Source organism: Fonsecaea pedrosoi, assembly GCF_000835455.1.
Source record: "Fonsecaea pedrosoi CBS 271.37 unplaced genomic scaffold supercont1.8, whole genome shotgun sequence".
NCBI classification, from domain to species: domain Eukaryota; kingdom Fungi; phylum Ascomycota; class Eurotiomycetes; order Chaetothyriales; family Herpotrichiellaceae; genus Fonsecaea; species Fonsecaea pedrosoi.
In genome coordinates, this window is record NW_013550608.1 from 563,096 (window position 1) to 583,606 (window position 20,511).

At 52.4% G+C, this 20,511-nt stretch overlaps 8 protein-coding genes across 8 annotated transcripts; 6 read left to right on the forward strand and 2 right to left on the reverse strand.

Moving 5' to 3' along the window:
- Positions 1 to 267: 267 nt before the first annotated feature.
- Z517_11509 (uncharacterized protein) lies at positions 268 to 1,145 on the forward strand (the record flags this gene model as incomplete). Its single annotated transcript, XM_013423093.1, has 2 exons — positions 268 to 819; positions 879 to 1,145. The coding sequence occupies 2 exons, from the start codon at positions 268 to 270 to the stop codon at positions 1,143 to 1,145; spliced, it is 819 nt and encodes a 272-aa protein (XP_013278547.1).
- Positions 1,146 to 1,483: 338 nt separating this feature from the next.
- On the reverse strand, positions 1,484 to 3,151 carry Z517_11510 (uncharacterized protein; the record flags this gene model as incomplete). Its single annotated transcript, XM_013423094.1, has 1 exon — positions 1,484 to 3,151. The coding sequence occupies one exon, from the start codon at positions 3,149 to 3,151 to the stop codon at positions 1,484 to 1,486; it is 1,668 nt and encodes a 555-aa protein (XP_013278548.1).
- Positions 3,152 to 5,146: 1,995 nt separating this feature from the next.
- Positions 5,147 to 6,593, forward strand: Z517_11511 (uncharacterized protein; the record flags this gene model as incomplete). Its single annotated transcript, XM_013423095.1, has 2 exons — positions 5,147 to 5,673; positions 6,116 to 6,593. 2 exons carry the CDS (start codon positions 5,147 to 5,149, stop codon positions 6,591 to 6,593), a joined length of 1,005 nt encoding a protein of 334 aa, XP_013278549.1.
- Positions 6,594 to 7,339: 746 nt separating this feature from the next.
- On the reverse strand, positions 7,340 to 8,406 carry Z517_11512 (eukaryotic translation initiation factor 3 subunit I; the record flags this gene model as incomplete). The annotated part of the gene is made up of 2 exons (XM_013423096.1): positions 7,340 to 8,323; positions 8,380 to 8,406. 2 exons carry the CDS (start codon positions 8,404 to 8,406, stop codon positions 7,340 to 7,342), a joined length of 1,011 nt encoding a protein of 336 aa, XP_013278550.1.
- A 718-nt stretch (positions 8,407 to 9,124) lies between these two features.
- Z517_11513 (uncharacterized protein) lies at positions 9,125 to 11,944 on the forward strand (the record flags this gene model as incomplete). The annotated part of the gene is made up of 1 exon (XM_013423097.1): positions 9,125 to 11,944. One exon carries the CDS (start codon positions 9,125 to 9,127, stop codon positions 11,942 to 11,944), a length of 2,820 nt encoding a protein of 939 aa, XP_013278551.1.
- Positions 11,945 to 14,103: 2,159 nt separating this feature from the next.
- Positions 14,104 to 16,395, forward strand: Z517_11514 (uncharacterized protein; the record flags this gene model as incomplete). The annotated part of the gene is made up of 5 exons (XM_013423098.1): positions 14,104 to 14,248; positions 14,306 to 14,512; positions 14,565 to 14,875; positions 14,929 to 15,506; positions 15,606 to 16,395. The coding sequence occupies 5 exons, from the start codon at positions 14,104 to 14,106 to the stop codon at positions 16,393 to 16,395; spliced, it is 2,031 nt and encodes a 676-aa protein (XP_013278552.1).
- Positions 16,396 to 16,739: 344 nt separating this feature from the next.
- Z517_11515 (uncharacterized protein) lies at positions 16,740 to 18,020 on the forward strand (the record flags this gene model as incomplete). The annotated part of the gene is made up of 3 exons (XM_013423099.1): positions 16,740 to 16,860; positions 16,916 to 17,866; positions 17,926 to 18,020. 3 exons carry the CDS (start codon positions 16,740 to 16,742, stop codon positions 18,018 to 18,020), a joined length of 1,167 nt encoding a protein of 388 aa, XP_013278553.1.
- Positions 18,021 to 18,691: 671 nt separating this feature from the next.
- On the forward strand, positions 18,692 to 20,035 carry Z517_11516 (uncharacterized protein; the record flags this gene model as incomplete). The annotated part of the gene is made up of 1 exon (XM_013423100.1): positions 18,692 to 20,035. One exon carries the CDS (start codon positions 18,692 to 18,694, stop codon positions 20,033 to 20,035), a length of 1,344 nt encoding a protein of 447 aa, XP_013278554.1.
- Positions 20,036 to 20,511: the final 476 nt, after the last annotated feature.

A 20,511-nucleotide genomic window follows, 5' to 3' on the forward strand; every position in this document is an offset into this window, starting at 1 on the left:
CAGCAGGCTGGATGCGACTCGCAAGCCTCACTTGTCTTCAACCATCTTGACCATGCACACCGCGCAGTAGGCGTTCAAAATACAAGAGTCAGACTACACGCCCTTGTTGCATTAGACACATCCTTCTTGAACCCCACTCTGCTTTAACACTCAACATTATACCAAACCTGCTCTCGTCACCAAAGGTATTCCTGGAGCGTTCGCAGTCTCCAAATACTCGCCATTGCCCTTCGCGCCTCTAGAGGCAGAGCAAAGATGCCCGCAGCCATGTCCTCACAGTCGCCCTCCCTCGACTCGATCCTGCACACTCTCCAACAATCTCTGAGCCACAACGACCCGTCTCAAGCGCAGTCACAGTTACAAAAGGCAAAACTTGCCCTACTCCAACAGAATGCCTTGATTCCCTCTCCTCAAACCCCTCCACAGACACTAGCAACTGCTCGTTCGATATTGGAGGCCGGCGCCCTTCTCTCCATTCGATCAAGAGACCCCGAGTCGTTCGTGAGGTATTACTCACAGCTACAGCCCTTCTACGATTTCCCCGGCCTGCAACAGACGCCTTCCAGGGATCGATCGAAACTCACGGGACTGTACCTGCTTCTGTTACTCAGCCAAGGTGACTATGCGGGCTTCCACACCCTCTTGGAGTCCCTGATTGTCGCGGAAGGGGCAAATGGGTCTTCCAGCGTCGAGGCCGACCCATACATCAAATACCCTATGGAGGTGGAGAGGAGTCTTATGGAAGGTAGCTACGACCAGGTCTGGCGAAAGACAAATGGGCGAGACGTGCCAGGTGAAGAGTTTGGCTTGTTCTCCGACGTATGGACAATCACCTTCCTGCGCTGTTTTTCAAAAAGTTTGCTGACGTGAAACACTAGATCCTCATCAACACCATCCGCGTCGAAATCGCTTCCTGCGCCGCTCGCTCCTATCCGTCCCTTCCCATTGCCTCGGCGAAAAACCTCCTCTTCTTAGAGTCCGAAGGCGCGGTCATGGAATTTGCGCGGGAGCAGGGTTGGAGTTTGGAAGAAGGGAGGATATATTTCCCAGGACTGGAGGCGGCGAAGAAGCTGGAGGACGGAGACGAGAAGGAGGTGATCAGCCACATGGTCGAGTATGCCAGAGAACTGGAGAGCATTGTTTGAGATGTTTCTGTGAGCATGGAGAACTTACAGTTCAAGAGGGATGGTCATTGTACTCATACTCAACAGCGCAGCTTTGCACAGGACGGCAGTATTGGGGGGTCCATGAACAAAAAGCGCATAGACACGCCCGGCAGGAACATCAGGTCTCTGGCGCATGAGATTCTGACCTCGCTTTATGCAACTTGTTCCCATTTCTGAGCTCTTTAACCTTTTTCCAAGCTGTCCCCAGTGTGAGCTTCGCTTCGCTTCGCCTCGCCTAGAGCATTTGGCTCAAGAACATGACAATTATTTTTTGTGGATTGCTCGGGGGCATCCTCGACAGAACTCGCCTCTATGATTCACTTGTTCTGGACCTTGAAATCATCCACAAACTTCCACGTGCATATCTTCATGTCGTAGAAGCTGGTGCTGACGATCGTGTACGCCGGCGCTTCTTCTTTTGCTGGACTGACACCTTCTCGCACGGGTTCTTTGCCCTCGTGGAGTTGAGCGCGTGGGTTGTCCCTTTCGGTGCTTCCGTTGTCGAGCCGCGCGTCGCAGCAGTAGACCATGCTTTCGTGGCCGGCCCGGCAGACCGTCACTGGGGTGATTGTCCATGTGCTGTCGGAGGGGGATGAGTCGGATGAGCCCGCTGTGTGCGTGACGCGGAGGATGGCGGCGCCAGCGTGCATCAAGGACGCGAGGATGAGCGTGTGGTGCTGCCGGGCGGTGTTCTGGTCTCGGTCCCTCGGCGTGGTCGAGTACTCGTCGAGGACCTTGAGTCGCCACACGCCGCCGTCGAGCCTCAGGTCCGTCTTGAAGCTGGCGCGCTGGGTCTTGATGTCGAGTTCGAAGACGCGGATGAACTCGTCGTAGCTGCCGGTGAGGAGCGGGACGATGTCTTTTCTGTCATCGTCGTCGCCGTTCTTGCCGTTGTGGACGGTGGTGGGCGAGAGGGGGAGTATTGCCACCACTCCTGCTGTATGGGTGCGGCGGTCTTTCCAGAGGGGCGTGGCGTCAGGGCACAGAGTGTCGCAGGAGGATAGGGATGGTGAGTCCGATGTCGAAGGATAGGCGGAGATGGCGTTGGCTGGTAGGGAGACTGAAGAGGCGATCAGGGCGCTGTCGTCGCCGCCACTGAGGATCACTCGAGAAGGTTTACTTCTACTGTCATGTCTTGCTGTCCCACCCAAATCGACGGCTGCGACGGTCCAAGCTTCCAGCTCGTGTGTGTGGACAACCTCGTTCGAGCGAGGTATTAGCAGTTGGAGGGGTCGATCCAATCTCTCGTCGAAGAGGTCTTTGACCGCCGGGAGGGAGAGTGTTACAACTCTCGTCTGACCAAAACTCGTCGCCGCCACGAAGCCCACGTCAATCACGTCGCTGATCCCGACCACCCCGTGCGTGCGCGTCTCTGGGAACCAAGTAAACTGCGTGATCAGCGGTACTAGACCGTGCTCATCGTTTTCCGCCACCCGGACAGATCCCATGGAGAGTAGTTTGCCAACGATGCGCCGTCCGAGCACGTCGCCGTAGACGACGAATCGGAAGAAATGGACCGCAGCATTGCTCGTGGCGACCCCCAGGAGCGTGTCGTCGTTGGGATGAAAACGAATGTCCAGCACGGCGCAGGGGAAATCCACCCTGTCCAACAAGGGTCGCCGCATGCCCGCGTATTTAGGCTTGAATGTCGACATGACGGTCATGACCTGGAGAGACCCGCGTCGTGTCTGCCCCGTGTAGTCGCATGGTTCGTCCTTCTTGAGCAGCGAGTACGTCCCGATGATCATATATTCCGGGTGGGACGGGCATATGGCGACAGTGTCGACTTCTTGGTCCGCCGTGCGCGAGGTGTATTCCATCTCTTCAGAGACGCCGGCCATCTTGACGAGGGACAGTGGGGATGTTCTAGGAGGGGCGATGCCGCCGGCGGCCGCGACCTGGGCGGCTTGTTCTGCGCGGTAGCTTCTGATGTTGGCTTTCACCATGTTCATGAGTTCGCTGAGAGAGGGTTTGGGGAGATTCATTGCAGCACGACCATATGGAGGAAGACTTGTTGATTTTCTTTCCCACACATCCAGCAGAGGCCAAAGCGGAAAAAGGGAAGAAAAGCACTTGAACGCACTTACTTGCTAAATTGATTTCAATCAATGCTCTTCACGGCTAGATATGGGTGAGGTATGTAACGACCCGGTCGCGGATTTGGGGGTGTGAATTAATGTCTGCTGATGGTGTGGCAGACAGTGAATCTACCACTTGCTTCACGAGGTTGATGTGCTTTGTCGTTCTGCTCTCGCTAGCCTCTTAACACGAAGTCAGTACCTGTCTAACACGACAAATGGCATTACACTGAGATATAGAACACAGGCAATCTTCCATGCTCAGAATTGTGCTCGTTTCCAAGAATGTGAGGTGGCAGGTGGGGATGGTCGCCAGCTGGAAATGTTCAGCCTCGTCACATGTCAGGGATTCTGCGCCTTGCACTACAAGATGCTGTGTGGGAGATCAGGGATATCATTGTGAGATAAGAGGTGGTTGACCATTAAGAAAGAAGAGTGTACACAACATGGAGAAACTGGTGCTCGCTACAAATGACTGACAATGAAGGAGAAGTGGTTGTACAATACGAAACAAAATAGCTCTATTACTGACTGTGACCTCCCTCGTAATGCTTCGGAGATGGCCTGTTTTAGTAATTGGACCAGTGTATAGAGAACAAATAGGTATTCGGTAAAGTAAGTGATGTTCATGACCTCTATCACGCTGTCTCATACACCGCGTTGGAAATATAAAGGACTACCGAATAGAACAGAAATCATGTTTGGAATATAGCTTCAGACGCCCATTTACGAGAATCGCTAGCAGCTCGTGCATCTTGCTCCATTTCCATGCCCCTTCCCCACACTCCTTGAGCACTTCCAGGCGCAGAGCGGGACACGACAACGACGTGGCAGTTTGACAGTAAGGCCGTCCTAGCGCCGCGACTTAGCCGCGAAGGCAGGCATCACGCTGGGTGCCAGAGGCCGCTTCCCCGTGATATTGTATCCGTCATGAAAGTTGTGTCGGGCTCTGCAGGGAGGACAGCGAACCTGGCGCAATGCTCGTTTGCACTTAGCTGAGGAGGCACGAGCCTGGGTTGCGGTAGCGAGCTCCTCTCCCTTCGAAGTGAGTACTTTTGTTTTGGCCGCCATTCTGAGGGAAAACTTGAATCTGTGCTTTAATGTACCTAGGAATCTCGGCGCCCGCCCACCTCCCGCGCCACGTGACTTGGCGCCGCTTTCGCTCAGCCGGCTCCGGCCACCAGCACTCACCAATTTGGAAACCCCGTAGGTCGGGATCACGTGATTGGCGAGGCGCGTAATCAGACATGGTGCCTAATGCCGCGCAGTTTGGCGTCGTGGATCGACAAACTTGTCATAGGTGTGGGTTCAACAATTATGGAACGCAACCGGCATGAAATTCAGGATCTTGTTGCTCGCTACTCCTATCAGCCAGATGACCTACTGGAAGGCATGATCATACTCCATGAGCCAGCGGGGCAAACGACTGTTCGACGCGACTCTAGTTCCTCAACCTTTGGCCTCCTTGATCAAGTGCCAGTCGAGCTCTTGTACTCCCTCCTGGGCTTTCTAGACCTTCGTTCCATATCACATCTGTCGCAGGTCTCCTTACGGGGCCACGTTGTCGTTCGATCATTTCATATATACCGAGACCTGCTGAAATACGTATCTCGTGCCTTGACAGTGTTGGGCCGGACCAGATCCATACGCTATCACAACGCAACAACACTTCACACGGCGCTCTTCTCGCAGGATTGCGTCTCTTGCAGACACTTCGGCGCCTTCCTCTTCCTGCCAACCTTGGAGCGTTGTTGCTACGAATGCCTGAGCAAAAATCAGAGTCTTTGAGTGGCTTCTCGAGCCTTGGTCAAGAAGTGCTTCAACCTTGATGACCATCAAATCAAGAAACTACCTGTACTGCGCAGTCTCCCTGGCTTGTACCAGATAGAGGCTCAACCAGATATGTCTCGCACTCGTCGGCTTAACCTCGTCAGTGTCAAGTCCGCCAAAGCGCTTGGACTCAAGGTTCACGGATCAACGGCGAACATGCCGGATTGGGATTCTTTGTGTCATCCTTGGGCGCCTTTGACAAAGGATTTGAAGAAATACAATTATCTTCGGTGGCTTCAGGCTGCACCAATGCAATCACTGGACGGTGATCCAGTTATACTACCGAGACAGCCACACGCACCAAATGATAACTATTGCGGTGTGGCCTCCATCCCATTTCCGTCAATAGGTCGCGATGGCCAGCATGATAGCGGTTTGTGGTGTCGTGGCTGCGAATGGGCTTGCGAAAATTTGCTCGGCAAAGATGAGCAAGAAATTGGAGCCGCTTTAAGCTACAGCATTCCCCCAGACTGTTACGTGGAAGACGTGGAAGACGTGGAAGACGTTCTACTTTCCCTGGCGCTCCGTGCGAGGTCAAAGATAGACTTTGCCAGCCATATTCAGAACTGCTACGGCGTGAAGAAGCTGGCTGATGATGTGTAAGAAGTCGCACGTTTGTGAGTTCAAATCACTGCGAGCCACAAAGTGGCTGCAGTGGCATGTGCTCAAAAAGGCTACGGCACGCCCTGGGGCCAGACCGGCGGGTAAGTCAGTTGAAACTGGGGCCGTGTGGAATTCCCATAACCAGGCATTACGACGCCGTTACAGGTCGCACCCAAGACATGATACGTCGCATTCAAAATGAGACTTGAGGATTCGCACCCGTCTTGAGCCAGATATGGACCGATGACCAGGTCAACAATAAAGAACCTCATCGCCGGTCCATCGATCACGATCGCCTGCCAAACTCCGCTCCACCCTCATATTCATCCTTTGAGTATGTGGCTCCGTCTTGGTTCGCAACAATCATGACGGAAATGAAATTCAATCAATCCGAAATCGTTCCGAAGTAAAACTCGAGGTCTTGGACCACGAAATTAGCGATGGAAGGGGCATATACTGCGTACAAGCCGGCAACAGAGTCCACTACCTGACCATTCCTACAACTGTTTTTGATGATGACACAATGGGCAAGCCATTCCTTCTAATACCTCAGCTTCCCGATTTCCCTGACACAAATTGGACCAGAATGACAATTCCCCGGAAAGAAAACGGAACGTTGGCGCATACCATCTCCTTTAAAACTCTTCCAGAGCTCAAATTTACCTTTCACGAAAATCTAGTCGACTGCCTCTCATATCGAAAGATAAGGCGGCTTCGTCCCGGCGTCGTCGAGGTTCACTATCGCGGCCGGCCCGCTATGGCGAAGTACTCCTGCTTTGATTGGGACTTCTACCGAATACAACGCGAGAACTGGGCCTACGATATTCTTCACAATGACCATGACAAGGGCCAAGTATACGTGGCTCCAAGAGTCTTAGGTCGACAGAAAACGGACGTCCGATCGGACTGTTACTAGATAAAATTGAAGGAACTTTCGCGTCAATTAAGGACAAGGGAAACTGCGAGAAATCTCTTCGCATCTTACGCTTGGTCCACGGCGATGTCAACAGGTATAATTTCATTGTGGACGCCAAAGACGGTATCGCTCATTTTCCACTGTCGTTCGGACAACAATTCCGCTCACCGGAGGTAGCAATTACCCAACAGGCACCCATAGTGGTTCCAGGCTTGGCCAAAAGGTTGGGGTGCCCCTGATAGGACCCATGGCCCTAGATGTGGACACTATTTATTACTTGTCACTCAGGTCGAATGACACCATGTCCAGTCACGTGCAGGGCTTGCTCAGGACATCTCAGGTCAAAGCGGCGAGGCTCAGGATATGCTCAGGTCCAAAGATGGAAATGGAAAGTACTCAGGTCGAGATTCCGACGTCGAATCCGGACGTCGAATTCCCTGGTTCACGGCTGGAAACATGGCCCCAATTGGGTGCCTCGGAAGACGAACTCGATCGCGCAGCGTCTTGTAATGCCCGCATCCCCAAGTCGTCCACGCAAGCGATAGCACTGCTGCTTCTGCTTCATAGACGCAATTCCAATAGTTTCAGACATGGCTTGACGCCTTGACACAGAAGCACGTGTAGGAGCGAGAAGCCGCCACCTTAGGTTCGCCGTTGCTCACGAAGGCTTCTCTCCCATTCAAGACATCATAGTTCATACATTGCATTAGTGATGGGTATCATGTCGAAAGACAACGTGTTTCGTCTCATTTCCGAGCTTGCTCTCTTTCCACCTCGTACATGAAATCGAAGTAAGGCTTGTCGAAAGCATGCATTCTGACGTAACCATCCTCACCACCACTTGCGTATGCAATGCCTTGCGGGTGGACGGCGATAGTGTTGAGAGGCCCGAAATGACCGCGGACACGCCCGATTTCATCCTCGAAGATTTTGTGGTAGAAGCGAGCTTCAAACTTGCCCTGACGAGCAGACGTTGTGGTGACTTCCATAGCCGCTTGGCCGCCTCCCAAGATGACAAAATCCTTCTTTGGGGTAATGGCTGCCGTGTTCAAGGGCGTGTCGGCAGTATACGACTTGAGAATGCTCAGGTCCCGCGTAGAGAGGATCTTGGCCGTCTTATCTTTTCCAGCTGTGATGAAATACGTTCGGTCGGGAGAAAACTGCAAGTCGTTGATGGTGGTGTCATACTCATGGGCTTCTTGGGACATCAATAGTTCCCCAGTCTTTGCATCCCATTGACTAACAGATCCATCCTCATGGCCGGAGATGATGTACTTGTCCAGGTAGCCCCACCCTGCAACTGTGGCCTTGCTTTCCTCACACGTAATCCTCAGGCTGTATTCGTCCGTCTGATCTGTCAGGTCATCGCCATATCGGATGTCGTAGACCACTATCGTTCCCAGGTATCCCATTCGCTTTTCCGTGACTGCCAGCAATTGCTTCCCGTCTTCACTGAATGCGACCCGTTTGACGGCGGTAGGAAATTCCCACGTCTTGACGTTCTCACCAGTTCGGATGTTCCACAACTTTATCGTGTTGTCTGCGGCTCCGGAGGCAAGGAGGTCGGTATTCGGGGATATATCGATGGTCCAAATCGCACCCTGATGGCCGTTGTATGTCCCTAATCTTTCTCCATTGCTGGTGAACCACGCGCAGATGACTTTGTCTTTCGCAACCGAGAAAAGGAGATCGCCTTCTCGGTTGTATTTGATTTGGTTGAGCGACCGCTCCTGAAATATCCGTCAGTTGGCCATCAGTCAATTTTTTTTCCTTAGGGGCTACCCACATGGCCTTGCAAGAGAATAGGCCTCATTTTCCGATGAATTGCTCGTCTCAGGAAATTAGTTAAGTGCTGTGAGAAGTTCCAAATTCAGAACGTAGCAGAAGAAGCAGAAGAAGATCTTTTGTAGAGTCTTTCCCGTGGAAGTCGATGGACACCACCAGGCGACGGGACGGCTGTGGGAATTATCGACGCCAAGCAAGAAATTACACGAGTCATGCCTATGCTCATCCATGAGTCATTGTGACTCAAAAAAAATTCCATGTGCATGGAGAATCAGCTTGAAAACATCGTCTCAACCTTTAGCCGGCTCTCTCAGTGATGAGTATACTCGAAGACCAGGGATAGCACTTTCCTTGGTCACCCGAGACGAGTTTTCTACGGAGCTTTGGGCTCTGATATGGCCAGCAGATTATCTAGTGCGACGCGTCCAAATCATATATTGGCAGGTCGTGCCATTCTCCGTCAATCAATTTTCTCCAATAGTTCTTCTCTCCGCCTTCCGACTTTACCCTCTCAACCTTTGTCTCTCAAGAGTCTGACTGCGATCAGAGCTGCCTCTGGAGTCACCCTGATCAGTAGAGGTGCTCGGCGCCCCAAAGGACCAGTTGCCTCCCCCAGAATAGTTTCCGCAACGGTCGGCCGGTTCCAGCTACCCATCCCATATACCGAAGGAGTCACCCGAGTCGGACCTTTCCAGTGCTCACTGCCCCTGCACTCTCGCTTCTTCTCACATACGACACCGAACAAGATGGGCGCTACAAAGATTGATGGGAAGGCTATTGCCCAGAAGATCAGGGAACGGCTGGCAGCCGAGATTCGAGAGAAACAGAGCATCAACCCCCGGTACAAACCATGTCTGAAGATCATTCAAGTCGGTGATCGACCTGACTCGACCACCTACGTCCGGATGAAGTTGAAGGCAGCCGAGGAAGCAGGCATTGATTGTGCACTGGTTCATCTACCAGACTCGATTTCAGAGCCGGAACTATTGCAGCAGATTATTGACTTCAACAATGATCCCGCTGTCCATGGTATCCTCGTCCAATTGCCTATCCCTAAACACCTTTCCGAACACACAATTACCTCTGCAGTCGCAGACGAGAAGGATGTGGACGGGTTTGGAGCTACAAATATTGGAGAGCTTGCTAAAAGAGGTGGCAAACCTTTCTTCGTTCCCTGCACCCCGAAAGGAGTTATGGTGCTGTTGCAGGAGAGTGGTGTTGATCCCCGAGGCAAGACGGCTGTAGTCCTCGGCCGCAGCGACATTGTTGGCAGTCCGGTCAGCTATCTTTTGAAGAATGCCGATGCCACGGTTATTGTGTGCCATTCTAAAACTCAACACATCGAAGAGGTTGTCAAGCAAGCCGATATCTTGGTTGCGGCTATCGGTCAGCCGGCTTTTGTTAAGGGTGACTGGCTGAAACCAGGAGCTGTGGTTATTGACGTGGGCACAAATTATATTCCTGACCCTTCAAAGAGCTCGGGGCAGCGCCTCGTTGGAGACGTCGAATTTGAGTCAGCTGTTCAGGTTGCTTCTCAAATCACGCCTGTTCCCGGCGGGGTGGGCCCCATGACAGTTGCGATGCTTATGCAGAATGTTGTCGATGCCGCCTCCTCCTATTTTGAGAGACTCAAGGCAAGACACGTTACTCCGCTGCCGATCAAGCTTGAGAAGCCCGTCCCGTCCGATATCGAAATCTCGAGATCACAGCATCCCCGTCACATCACCCAAATTGCCGCTGATGTCGGCATTGCTCCTCACGAATTGGAACCATATGGTGCCCACAAAGCCAAAGTTGACCTTTCAATCCTTTCAAGGCTGGCGCATCGCAGGGATGGAAAGTATATTCTGGTTAGTGGTATTACCCCGACTCCTCTAGGAGAGGGTAAGTCCACTACAACAATGGGCCTTACCCAGGCTCTTGGGGCTCACTTGGGAAAAGTGGCATTTGCCAATGTTCGACAACCAAGTATGGGACCAACCTTCGGCATCAAAGGTGGTGCAGCGGGCGGCGGCTACAGTCAAGTCATTCCCATGGATGAATTCAACCTTCATCTGACAGGCGATATCCACGCAATTACAGCTGCGAATAACCTTTTGGCCGCTGCCATTGATACACGTATGTTTCATGAGTCAACTCAAAAGGATGGTGCATTGTATAAAAGACTGGTGCCCAGCAAGAAGGGCAAGCGAGAATTTGCCCCGGTCATGCTTCGAAGGCTTAAGAAGCTGGGCATCAATAAGACAAACCCCGATGAGCTAACTGAGGATGAAATCAGGCGGTTTGCACGCTTAGACATTGATCCGGAGACAATCACCTGGAGGAGAGTCCTTGATGTCAACGACAGGCTCCTGAGAGGCATCACGGTCGGTCAAGCCCCGACCGAAAAAGGCCACAGTCGACAGACAGCTTTCGACATTTCTGTTGCAAGCGAATGCATGGCCATTCTCGCACTAAGCAACGACCTGAGAGACATGCGTGAGCGACTTGGTCGAATAGTGATTGGGTCTTCGAAGGCCGGAGATCCAGTTACTTGCGATGACATTGGTGCTGGCGGTGCCCTAACTGCTCTCATGAAAGATGCTATCAAGCCCAATCTCATGCAGAGTTTGGAGGGAACGCCCGTTTTTGTTCATGCTGGACCGTTTGCGAACATAAGCATTGGCAACAGCTCTATTCTAGCGGATAAGTTGGCTCTGAAGCTTGCCGGGACCGAACCTGACGAAGATCACGAGTCCAAGGCTGGATTTGTTGTCACCGAAGCTGGGTTTGATTTCACCATGGGCGGTGAGAGGTTTTTCAACATCAAGTGCCGAAACTCTGGTCTTGTGCCGGACGTCGTTGTCGTCGTCGCCACCATTCGAGCACTAAAGGTCCACGGTGGCGGTCCAGAGATCCCCGTAGGATCTGCGCTGCCAGAAGCTTACCGGACGGAAAACACTGAAATGTTGCGCGCTGGCTGTGTCAATCTCAAGAAGCACATTGCGAACGCTAAGTCCTATGGCGTCCCCGTTGTAGTGGCGATCAACAAGTTCGAGACAGATACTGAGGCTGAGCTCAAAGTCATTGAAGAGGAGGCTCTCGCTGCAGGTGCGGAAGCAGCCGTGCCTGCAAATCACTGGGCCGAAGGAGGCGCCGGTGCCGTTGACTTGGCCAAGGCAGTGATTGAGGCTTCATCGAAGCCTAAAGAATTCAAATTCCTCTACAGTCTTGAAGGCACCGTTCAGGAGCGCATCGAAAAGATTGGCAAGGAAATGTACGGGGCAGGAAAGGTCGAGTTTAGCGAGCTGGCACAGAAAAAGGTCGACATGTACACCAGACAGGGCTTTGGGAACCTGCCCATCTGCATTGCAAAGACCCAGTACTCCCTCAGCCATGACCCGGCACTTAAGGGGGCGCCCACTGGGTTCACCGTCCCGATACGGGATGTGAGGTTGGCGGTCGGCGCAGGATACCTGTATGCGCTGGCTGCGGATATCCAGACCATTCCTGGTCTCCCGACTGCGCCGGGATATCTGAATGTCGATGTGGATCCCGAGATTGGCGAGATAGATGGGTTGTTTTAGAATGGCTGGCTGGAAATCCGGGTTTACAGTACGCGTACATGCCTTTTAACGAATTTCAACAACTCTAGAGATACCCCATTTCAACAATCATACTATAGGTGGTAGATAAAACAAAGGAATACAAATTTATTGGGTGTGGTCCTCTTGGATACCGGGGCTGGTTCTCCTGCGTTGAGCGAAAGCTGCCTGTCGGGTTAGTGAAGCCCTTTGCATCCATATGCAGGCGTCTTTGAAAGGTCACGACGTCACTGCAGAGGAATGCCTTTCTCACCCGATCTCACGAGCTCACCCGTCTCATAGTTTATCCTCAAAGGGAGCGAGCCATCACAAGTCTCCTGCGTGCAGGTCTGAGGTCTGCAATACTTCGCGGTGGGCTCAGCGAGGCTCGACGAGGGCCTAAATGTATTGCCGACTCCATCCGGGGTACAGGGAAATGTCGGGGTGCAGAAGTGTGAGCTCGATTCCTCCAGGTTTTAGGGAGTCCTCCGTCTTCTCTGTTGATAGGGTCCCGCAATTCGTGTGAGTCAGGATGGCCCAAGACATGCAGATGCCATCGTGGTAGCCGACGGTAATCTTTCGGATGGTATCGCTGCAGGGGGCTTCAGGCTCTCCGTCTCTATTTGAGCAACGGGGGTCCGAGTGAGATAGATATTCATTGGCCACCGACGCCCGAACGGCTTCAGATACTCTGCAGCATTCCGTGTGCATGGCTCGCAGGAGGCTGACCAAAAAAGGATGACAACGGGATGGATCGCTTGGTGTCTCTGGAACCCAGACTTGATGGCCTCCGGGCAAGATCGGAAAGAGACTGGATGATTGACTGACTCTCTTATCAGAACGCGTCAAGCAAGTTCTCCTCCTGCATCATCAGCTCGTCTTTGACATTGCGAAAGTTGGGAGCGACGTCCTCTCGCTAGTCAAATATGTATCAGCCAGGGAAGCATGCACAGTAACTACCGGCATCCATTCGGCACGTAAAAGTATTCATTCCGCGGACCATAACAAGAATAACACGGGTATGAACAAGTCAATTGAAGCCAGGAAAGAGATGGAGAAAGCTCGTATGCTTGAGAAGAGGCGATCGCTGGCGCATATAAACGCAACAGCCATTGTCTTGTGACAACACATCGAACAAGATGTCTTTCCCCTCGAGTGGGGAGTACGGGGATTTCCGAGATACGCGTCAAAATACGAGTACGAGACTGGCACGAGGGTTTTTCGAATTGGAGTCCGTCGAGTTTGTCGAGGAGGCGCAGGGAAACCAACAGGCGTGTGGTTGTCGCATGAAGTGGACACGGACATAGAAATTCAAAGAGATGCTGTATTCGTCACTGAGTATCTCATAGGATAGGACCTCCTTGGTGTACGAGGTACCTAGTGTACAGTTGTGGTTTCGCCGTTGGTGGTGTGGAATCTCGGTGCGGAGAGCAGAAGTGGGCGCAGTTACGAACCTGTTGCTTTCTCTAGACAAGCACCAATAAGGAACAGTCTAGATTTCGTATCTCATCATGCCTGCGTCTAGGTCTCTAACGTCGCTCTCCAAGATCCTTCACAACCGCAGTATCCGTTGGGCATTTCACAGCTTGTCACATAAGCCTTACAGTGTCGGGCTTGTTTTCAGTTCCGTGTTCCAGACGTGGAATCGCTGGTTCTCTTCAGCCACTAGCTCGCCTCCGTCCATCACGAATGATACCCGGAATACTCAATCGTCTTGATCCTTTTACGGCCAATTCCACCACTTACCGACCACTTGTGCTAGGGCCACTCGTGCTATCCGATGTCGCCCAACAATCTGGACACCAAACCGAGGCGAGGGCTACGGGTTTCGTGTGACTCGTGCCGACGTATGAAAGTACGTCCCTAGAAGCCCACTCACCAGATGTATCTACGTGATTGGGCTGTTGCTTGCCTCTTTCACCAGTATCACGACTCACGTGCCTATCTAGATACGATGCGACAGGCAAGGGAACAGCAACTGCTCCAATTGCCGGGCACGAGACATGCCGTGTATCCTCACTCCGGTAGAGAGGCCAAAGACAAAGGTGAAAAGGTAATGAGGAGGATATTTCACCATTGGCGTGGGCATAGCTAACCACAAACTGCATCCCTCGCCGTATAGAGCACAGTTTCTTCACTCGATAGAGTCTCGAATTGAGCGTATGGAAGCACTCCTATCTGGCTTCGCTGAGAAACAATGCACTATCGAAACCCCCAAAGCAATAGAACCACCAGTTAGCCCACCCGGTCTGGAAAAAGAGCTTGCCAATCTACTTATATCAGAATCTGGCGAACAGAAATTCGTCGGTAAGTCCAAAATGTTCCTCTGGTTGGTTCTGAAGGATGTGAATCTTACCATCTTAGGACCCTCCGAATTTTCTCTCTTCTCGCCTCGAGGTCTGGCTTGGATCCAGCGCAAGACTGGATCGAACCGTGTAGCGGCCATCGTACAGAAGTATCAGCAAGTCGGTCCCCTATGGCCCTCACATCGGGTCGGCTATCTGTCGCAGGCCGAACATGCTACTAAGTGCCGCCTCCCGAGCAAAGGGGCAGCTGTACGGCTCGTCAACAGTAAAATTACTCCTGATAATGCTTATGGGCTGGTCTAATAACAAGATGATAGACTATTTTACGACTTTCAACTCTATACTTCCTCTATTCGACCAGGAATCATTCTGGATCCAATTCCATCAGCTATATTCAGCTAATCCCCCGGCAAAGGGACCGTGGTATGGCGCAGTCAATGTTGTTCTGTCCATCGGATGTATTACCGCCACAGAACCCATCTGGAGTATCGTCCGCGACTCTGACCCGTCTTACTTCTCTAATGTCATGGACGTATCATGGAAGCTTTTTCAAAACGCCTCGTCGGTCCTGCTAGATATCCTCCTTGGTGCCAACGGCTTGGTGGGTGTGCAGACAGTGATTGGAATGGTATACATCTGCGTCCCACAATCTTGGCGTGTTGATTGTTGATTCTTGTCCAGGCTTTCATCATGCAGGCAGTCCTAAATCCAGAGGGTGCGTTCACCTTGCTCGGAATTGCTGCTCGACTGAGCTATGCTCGTGGTCTGCATCGCTATCTTGAAGGCTTCGGCCTGTCTCAGGCAGAACTTGTGCAACGTCAGAGAGTCTTTTGGATATTGTACATCCTGGAGAAAGATCTGTCGAGCCGGATCGGTAGACCCTCTTGTATTGATGACGACGACATTGGCTTCGGTTTCCCTGGCGAACAGTCGCACGGTACCGATGGCATTACCATATCAAGTGCTGCCTCTGGCGATACGAAGTTCTACCCTTTTCACCATATGTGCGTGCTTGCGCGCATTGAGAGTCAAGTGTACAAAGAACTATATGCGTATTCTGCGCGGCTAAAAACAACGAGCGAGAGACTCGAATCTATCAGCAGGCTAGATGCAGAGCTTCAAGAGTGGAAGGAGAGCTTCCCTATGGAGATCAGACCGGAACATCCTATCCAATGTGAGTCGGAGAACAGATTTTCCATCGTCGTTCTTCACTTTGGATACTATCACTGCGTGAGAGCTGTCCACCGTGTCAATGCACAGTGAGTTCCCCTCGCTCTTCCCGAAGGTTCTAGTATTAGACCCAGGGCACCCTCGACAGGGCTCTGTCAAAGTCGGCATTTGCTAACAGATATTTGTAGCCATGAATTGTGGTCGTTGGAGGCCGATGAAACTGAGAACACCAATTCGAATCCCGCCACTTTCAGCCCGGATGCTCCAAGCCCTGATGATACAATGAACGTCAAGGTCAATTCCTCCTATGCGCTATGTCTGGCAGCAGCGCGATCGATCCTCCATCTCTCAGTAGTGTATTTGCAGAATTGGAAAGATCCCAGGAACACTCTGATATGGATAAGTCCATACTTTCCCTTCTCAGCATTCTTGACGCTGTTCGCTTTCATGCTGAATGCCCCTCTGGATCCAAAGGTGGCCGCGGATCAAGCTCTTATGGAGGCAACATTGAGCTGCATCGATGGAATGCTACACACAATGGACAGGGAAACCATGACCTTTTTTGCGGATATTGCGGGCGAGCTTCTCACAGTTGCCAAGCAGCATGTCGAGAATGCCCGTGCCCGCGTGGCTCAAGAAAAGGGCAAGGGCCCAACAATACCGGAAACCCTCGCTGGGACGCCTTTTGCCGGCTTCGCCCAAAATGACGCTGCTGCTTACACCGCCATGGGAAGTAATATACAATCGTCGGTTCCGACCAGTTCGAATCCGCAACAGGATCCTCTGGTTTCAACCGCCTCTAACCTGCAGAGTAGATTCGACTACACTGGTATCGGTTCTGCTATGAATCCGCTGTATCCAACAAATGATGCTTTTGATCCAGGCATGATGAACGATGGCCAATTTTCGATACAACAAAACTTGATGGACGATCCATTCTTCTTCATGGAGGACGCTGGTTGGGACTGGAGCTATTGATCTTGGCCCGTTATCAGCAGTCGTACATATCTGGACTTGCGGACAATACGTATCTTATGGCAGGCCGATATGTCTCCCGCCACTGAGAGCGTTCACTTGCCGCTCTTCAACAAGACAAGTCTCCTGGTCATCGTAAGCTCCGGGATCGGCTTGACGGCAACCCCGCAAGTCGTCTCCACATATCGACTTGAAGACTCAGCGGTTCCCATACAATAGTGGACGACGGCTTGCCATCCAGACTATAATTTGGTCAAGCAGGCACCGATATCGTAGCATCAGGTCGATCAGCACTCATTGGTGCTCTTCAAAGACTCAAGTTATCACAAATTTCCTGATCACTCACGATGGTAATCTCGCCCTTTAGAATCGACATTACCAAACAAGAAGTCGAACGACTAGAAAGGAAGTTGCAAGACACGAGAATTCCAAAAACACCCATTGTTCCTGGGGCTGGTAGCGACTATGGTCAGTATACATTCGAGAATACCAACCCAATTCTGGGGTTCTGATCCGGAAACAGGTCCTCCGATTGAATGGTTCCAGCGTCTCACCAACAAATGGCGAGACGAGTTTGACTGGTTTTCTATACAAGAACATCTGAACCGACATGACCACTTTCTCGCTGACATTGACGATGAGAATTCCCAGCTGCGAATACATTTTACGCATATCAAGTCGACAAGAACCGATGCAATCCCTCTTATCTTGGTCCATGGTTGGCCCGGCTCATGGCACGAGTTCGACCGTGTGGTTGACGCCTTTGCCAATCCCCAGAGCGTTTCGGACCCGGCATTCCACGTCGTGGTGCCGAGTCTACCTGGATTCTGTTGGTCTTCTGCACCCCCTCGGCGGGGTTGGACGATGCAAGACACGGCGCGGGTCTTCAATAAACTGATGATCCGGCTTGGTTATACGCATTACGTTGTGCAAGCGGGTGATTGGGGATCTTTTGTGGCCCGTGAAATGGGTGTCAAGTTCCCAGAGTGCAAAGCAGTCCATCTGAACTTCTGTCCGGTTGAGCTGGATGACAGTATCACAGACCTTACACCCCGTGAGGTGAAAATCAAACAACGCTGCCAAGATTGGTTGGATAACCATCTCGGGTATGCTGTTTGTATGCGGACCCGTCCACAGACCATTGGTGTCGCGCTGAGTGATAACCCGGTCGGAATACTCGCCTGGGTCGGGGAGAAATATCTGGAGGCTGTGGCTCCCGCAAAGGTTGAGTCTCCAGATCCAATATGGGACCAAGCAATTCTCACCACATGCTCTCTGTATTATTTCACAGACTGTATCATGTCTTCGAGTCTGCCATATTTCGAAGGTGTCAAGCATGCAGATTTTGGCAACTTCTTCCTGAAGCAAGAGAATTATATCGGGGTGCCTATGGGTTACACCAGCTTCCTCTATGACACAAGGCCAGGGACCGAGAGAAGCGTGAGGAAGACGGGACGACTCGTGTTCTATAATGGTGAGTTTCTCGCACCGAATTCCCCCAAAGGACGTGCTGAGAGTCTCACCACCGTGCAGAGTGCGATGATGGCGGTCATTTTGCTGCATTGGAACGGCCAGACATTATTCTCGCTGACTGCCGGAAGTTCTTCGGGAAGTGGTACTACGCTTGAAGTAGAGTGCTTATACGAGAAGATTTTCACTACTGGCATTTCTGGACTCAGGCCCCTTGGAACCATGGGTTTCTCGACATGTCTTTGGTGTGCGAGCTTGTGCTTATCTCAATATCTGCGAGAATGGAAGGTTGCTCTGAATGACGAGAGGATTGCCGCGTGTATAGGCCAGCGAGTATGTCAGTGCCCAAAAATATGCCGGATGGATCTCATCACATCTCCGAACCGGCTAGATGTCTTGATACTCGGCTTGAGCGGTGGAAGGCTAATGTATGTAGCTATTTCCTTGATAGACTGACTCGCTGAGATACACGTGCCTCGGTCTGAAGTCCTAGCACGCATATACTGTATTTCTGGATAGTTCATTTACAACGGTATTGCGGCCGGAGAAATGTCAGTGGAAACTTACGAGTTGTTGATAGAAGTGCGCATGGGTGGTGCTGCGGATCCGAACGTATGACGTCAACCTTCAGCCTCGTCAGCACAAGGCTGTCGCGCTTGATAATAAACCAGATGTGGAGATTTGGCATGTTTGTCAATCAGTATCAATTCAACTATCCTCCATACACCGAACTCTCTTGCCTCGCTCAGCCATCGAATCCCGCCTGTGACGAAAGGCAGGGGCGCAATGGAAGTCCGAACCACTCGGTGACGAAGTGAAAGGATAAATCATGAGGATCTGGACTAAGCTCGGGATTCCGAGCTCGATCAGGACCCGAACAGTCGAGTGTTGCGGACTGTCACCTCGCCTTCTCTGGGTCTTCCCACAGAAGTCTCTCTTTTCAACCTGGACTCTAGGATGTCGCCATCTTACAAGACCACCAGTGCAATATGCAGGTAGATGCCTGACTTATCCCGCCAGACGAGCATCATCAACGCAAAGGATCTCCTCGGACACGGACCTTGTAGACGGCGCGCTGGATGCGTCAGACTCGAGCCTGAACGCCAAGAATGGCAAAATCACCTGTATCTACTTTGACAAATCCGGCCGCTTCAACGCCGAGCACAGGCAACTCACCAAGGCCGAGATTGGAGAGCAGTTCGAACTCCGTCACCGAGACCTCCGGGACATTGACCTCAAATCCGAGGCGGTGACGCGCATCTTGGTCAGGCCAACCACCATCCTGCTGCAATTCTTCCAGCTGTGCATGATCATCCAGGCGGACGAGGCACTCCTGATCTACAATCAGCCGCAAACCAGCAGTGACAGCGACAACGACGACAGTAACGGCGCTGATGACTCCTCTCCGCGGAAAGACGACAGTGAGTTCTACCACGAATTCGAAAAGCGCATGTCGGGCCCGACCATCGAGACGGCCGACGTGCCTGAACTGCCGTACGAGCTGCGCGCCGTAGAGGCGGCGCTGGTGGCGGTGCTCTCGGTGCTGCGACGCGACCTCATCGACGCGCGGCACAAGGCAGAAGAATCGGCGGCGAGCCTGCGACTCGACTCGGGCCTGGCGGCGGTGGGGTTGAACCTGGTCTTCGACCGGACGCGGCGGCTGAGCAAGATCGAGCAGAAGGCGCGGCTGGTGCGGGACACGATCCGCGAGGTGCTGGACACGGACGAGGACCTGGCGGGCATGTACCTCTCGGACAGGGTAGCAGGGCGGCCGCACGCGATAGCCGACCACCAGGAGGCCGAGTACATGCTGGAGGCGTATCACAAGGCGGCCGACACGCTGGTCGAGTCTGCGCAGGCGGCCGTCGACGTCCTGCGCAGAAAGGAGAACACGTTCCGCTCGTCGCTGGCCGTCCAGCGCAACCAGATCATGTTCCTCGAGGCCCGCATCGCCATTCACACCCTCGGCCTCGCCGCCGGCACCATGGCCGCCGGCCTTTTCGGCATGAACCTCCTCAACTACCTCGAGGACGCGCCCCATGGCTTCTTCTACGTCACGGGCGCCTGCGTCGTCCTCAGCGCCCTGTTCTCCATGCACGGCATGCGGAGTCTGAGGAGGATCCAGACCCTCAAGGGCATCCAGCGGTCTAGGGCTGGAGGACGCCGGTTTTAGATCCAGCACAGGCAACACCCCCCTCTTCCTCCTCCTTTTCCTCTTCTTGGACTGGAGTGGGCTGGGCTGGGCTGGGCTTTTTAATACTCCCTCAAGATGTTCCTTGGAGCCGGCGGTCATCTTTTTTTTAGACATGGTCAACGAGATTCTACAGTACATAAACTGTAACCCCATTCTTAGCTTCTTTTTTCCTTTCCCCTCGGGAGTTTCACTCTCGGCTGTCTTGTCTCCCCCATCCTCTCTTCACGAGACAATAGCGTGAACCGTCTCTTTGTAGACCGTCCGGAACCGTGACCCCGTGTCCCAGTGCCCCAGCGGTATATCATATATCCGCAAGACGTGGTGTCGGTATTACATTACATTACATAACATACAATGCATGGAATTTTTCTTTGCAAGATGAAATATCAGCGCCACGGATGGCGTTCATCAAAGTCACCTTGGGTACCTGGTACCTCGTCTCACATGCCGTGCAC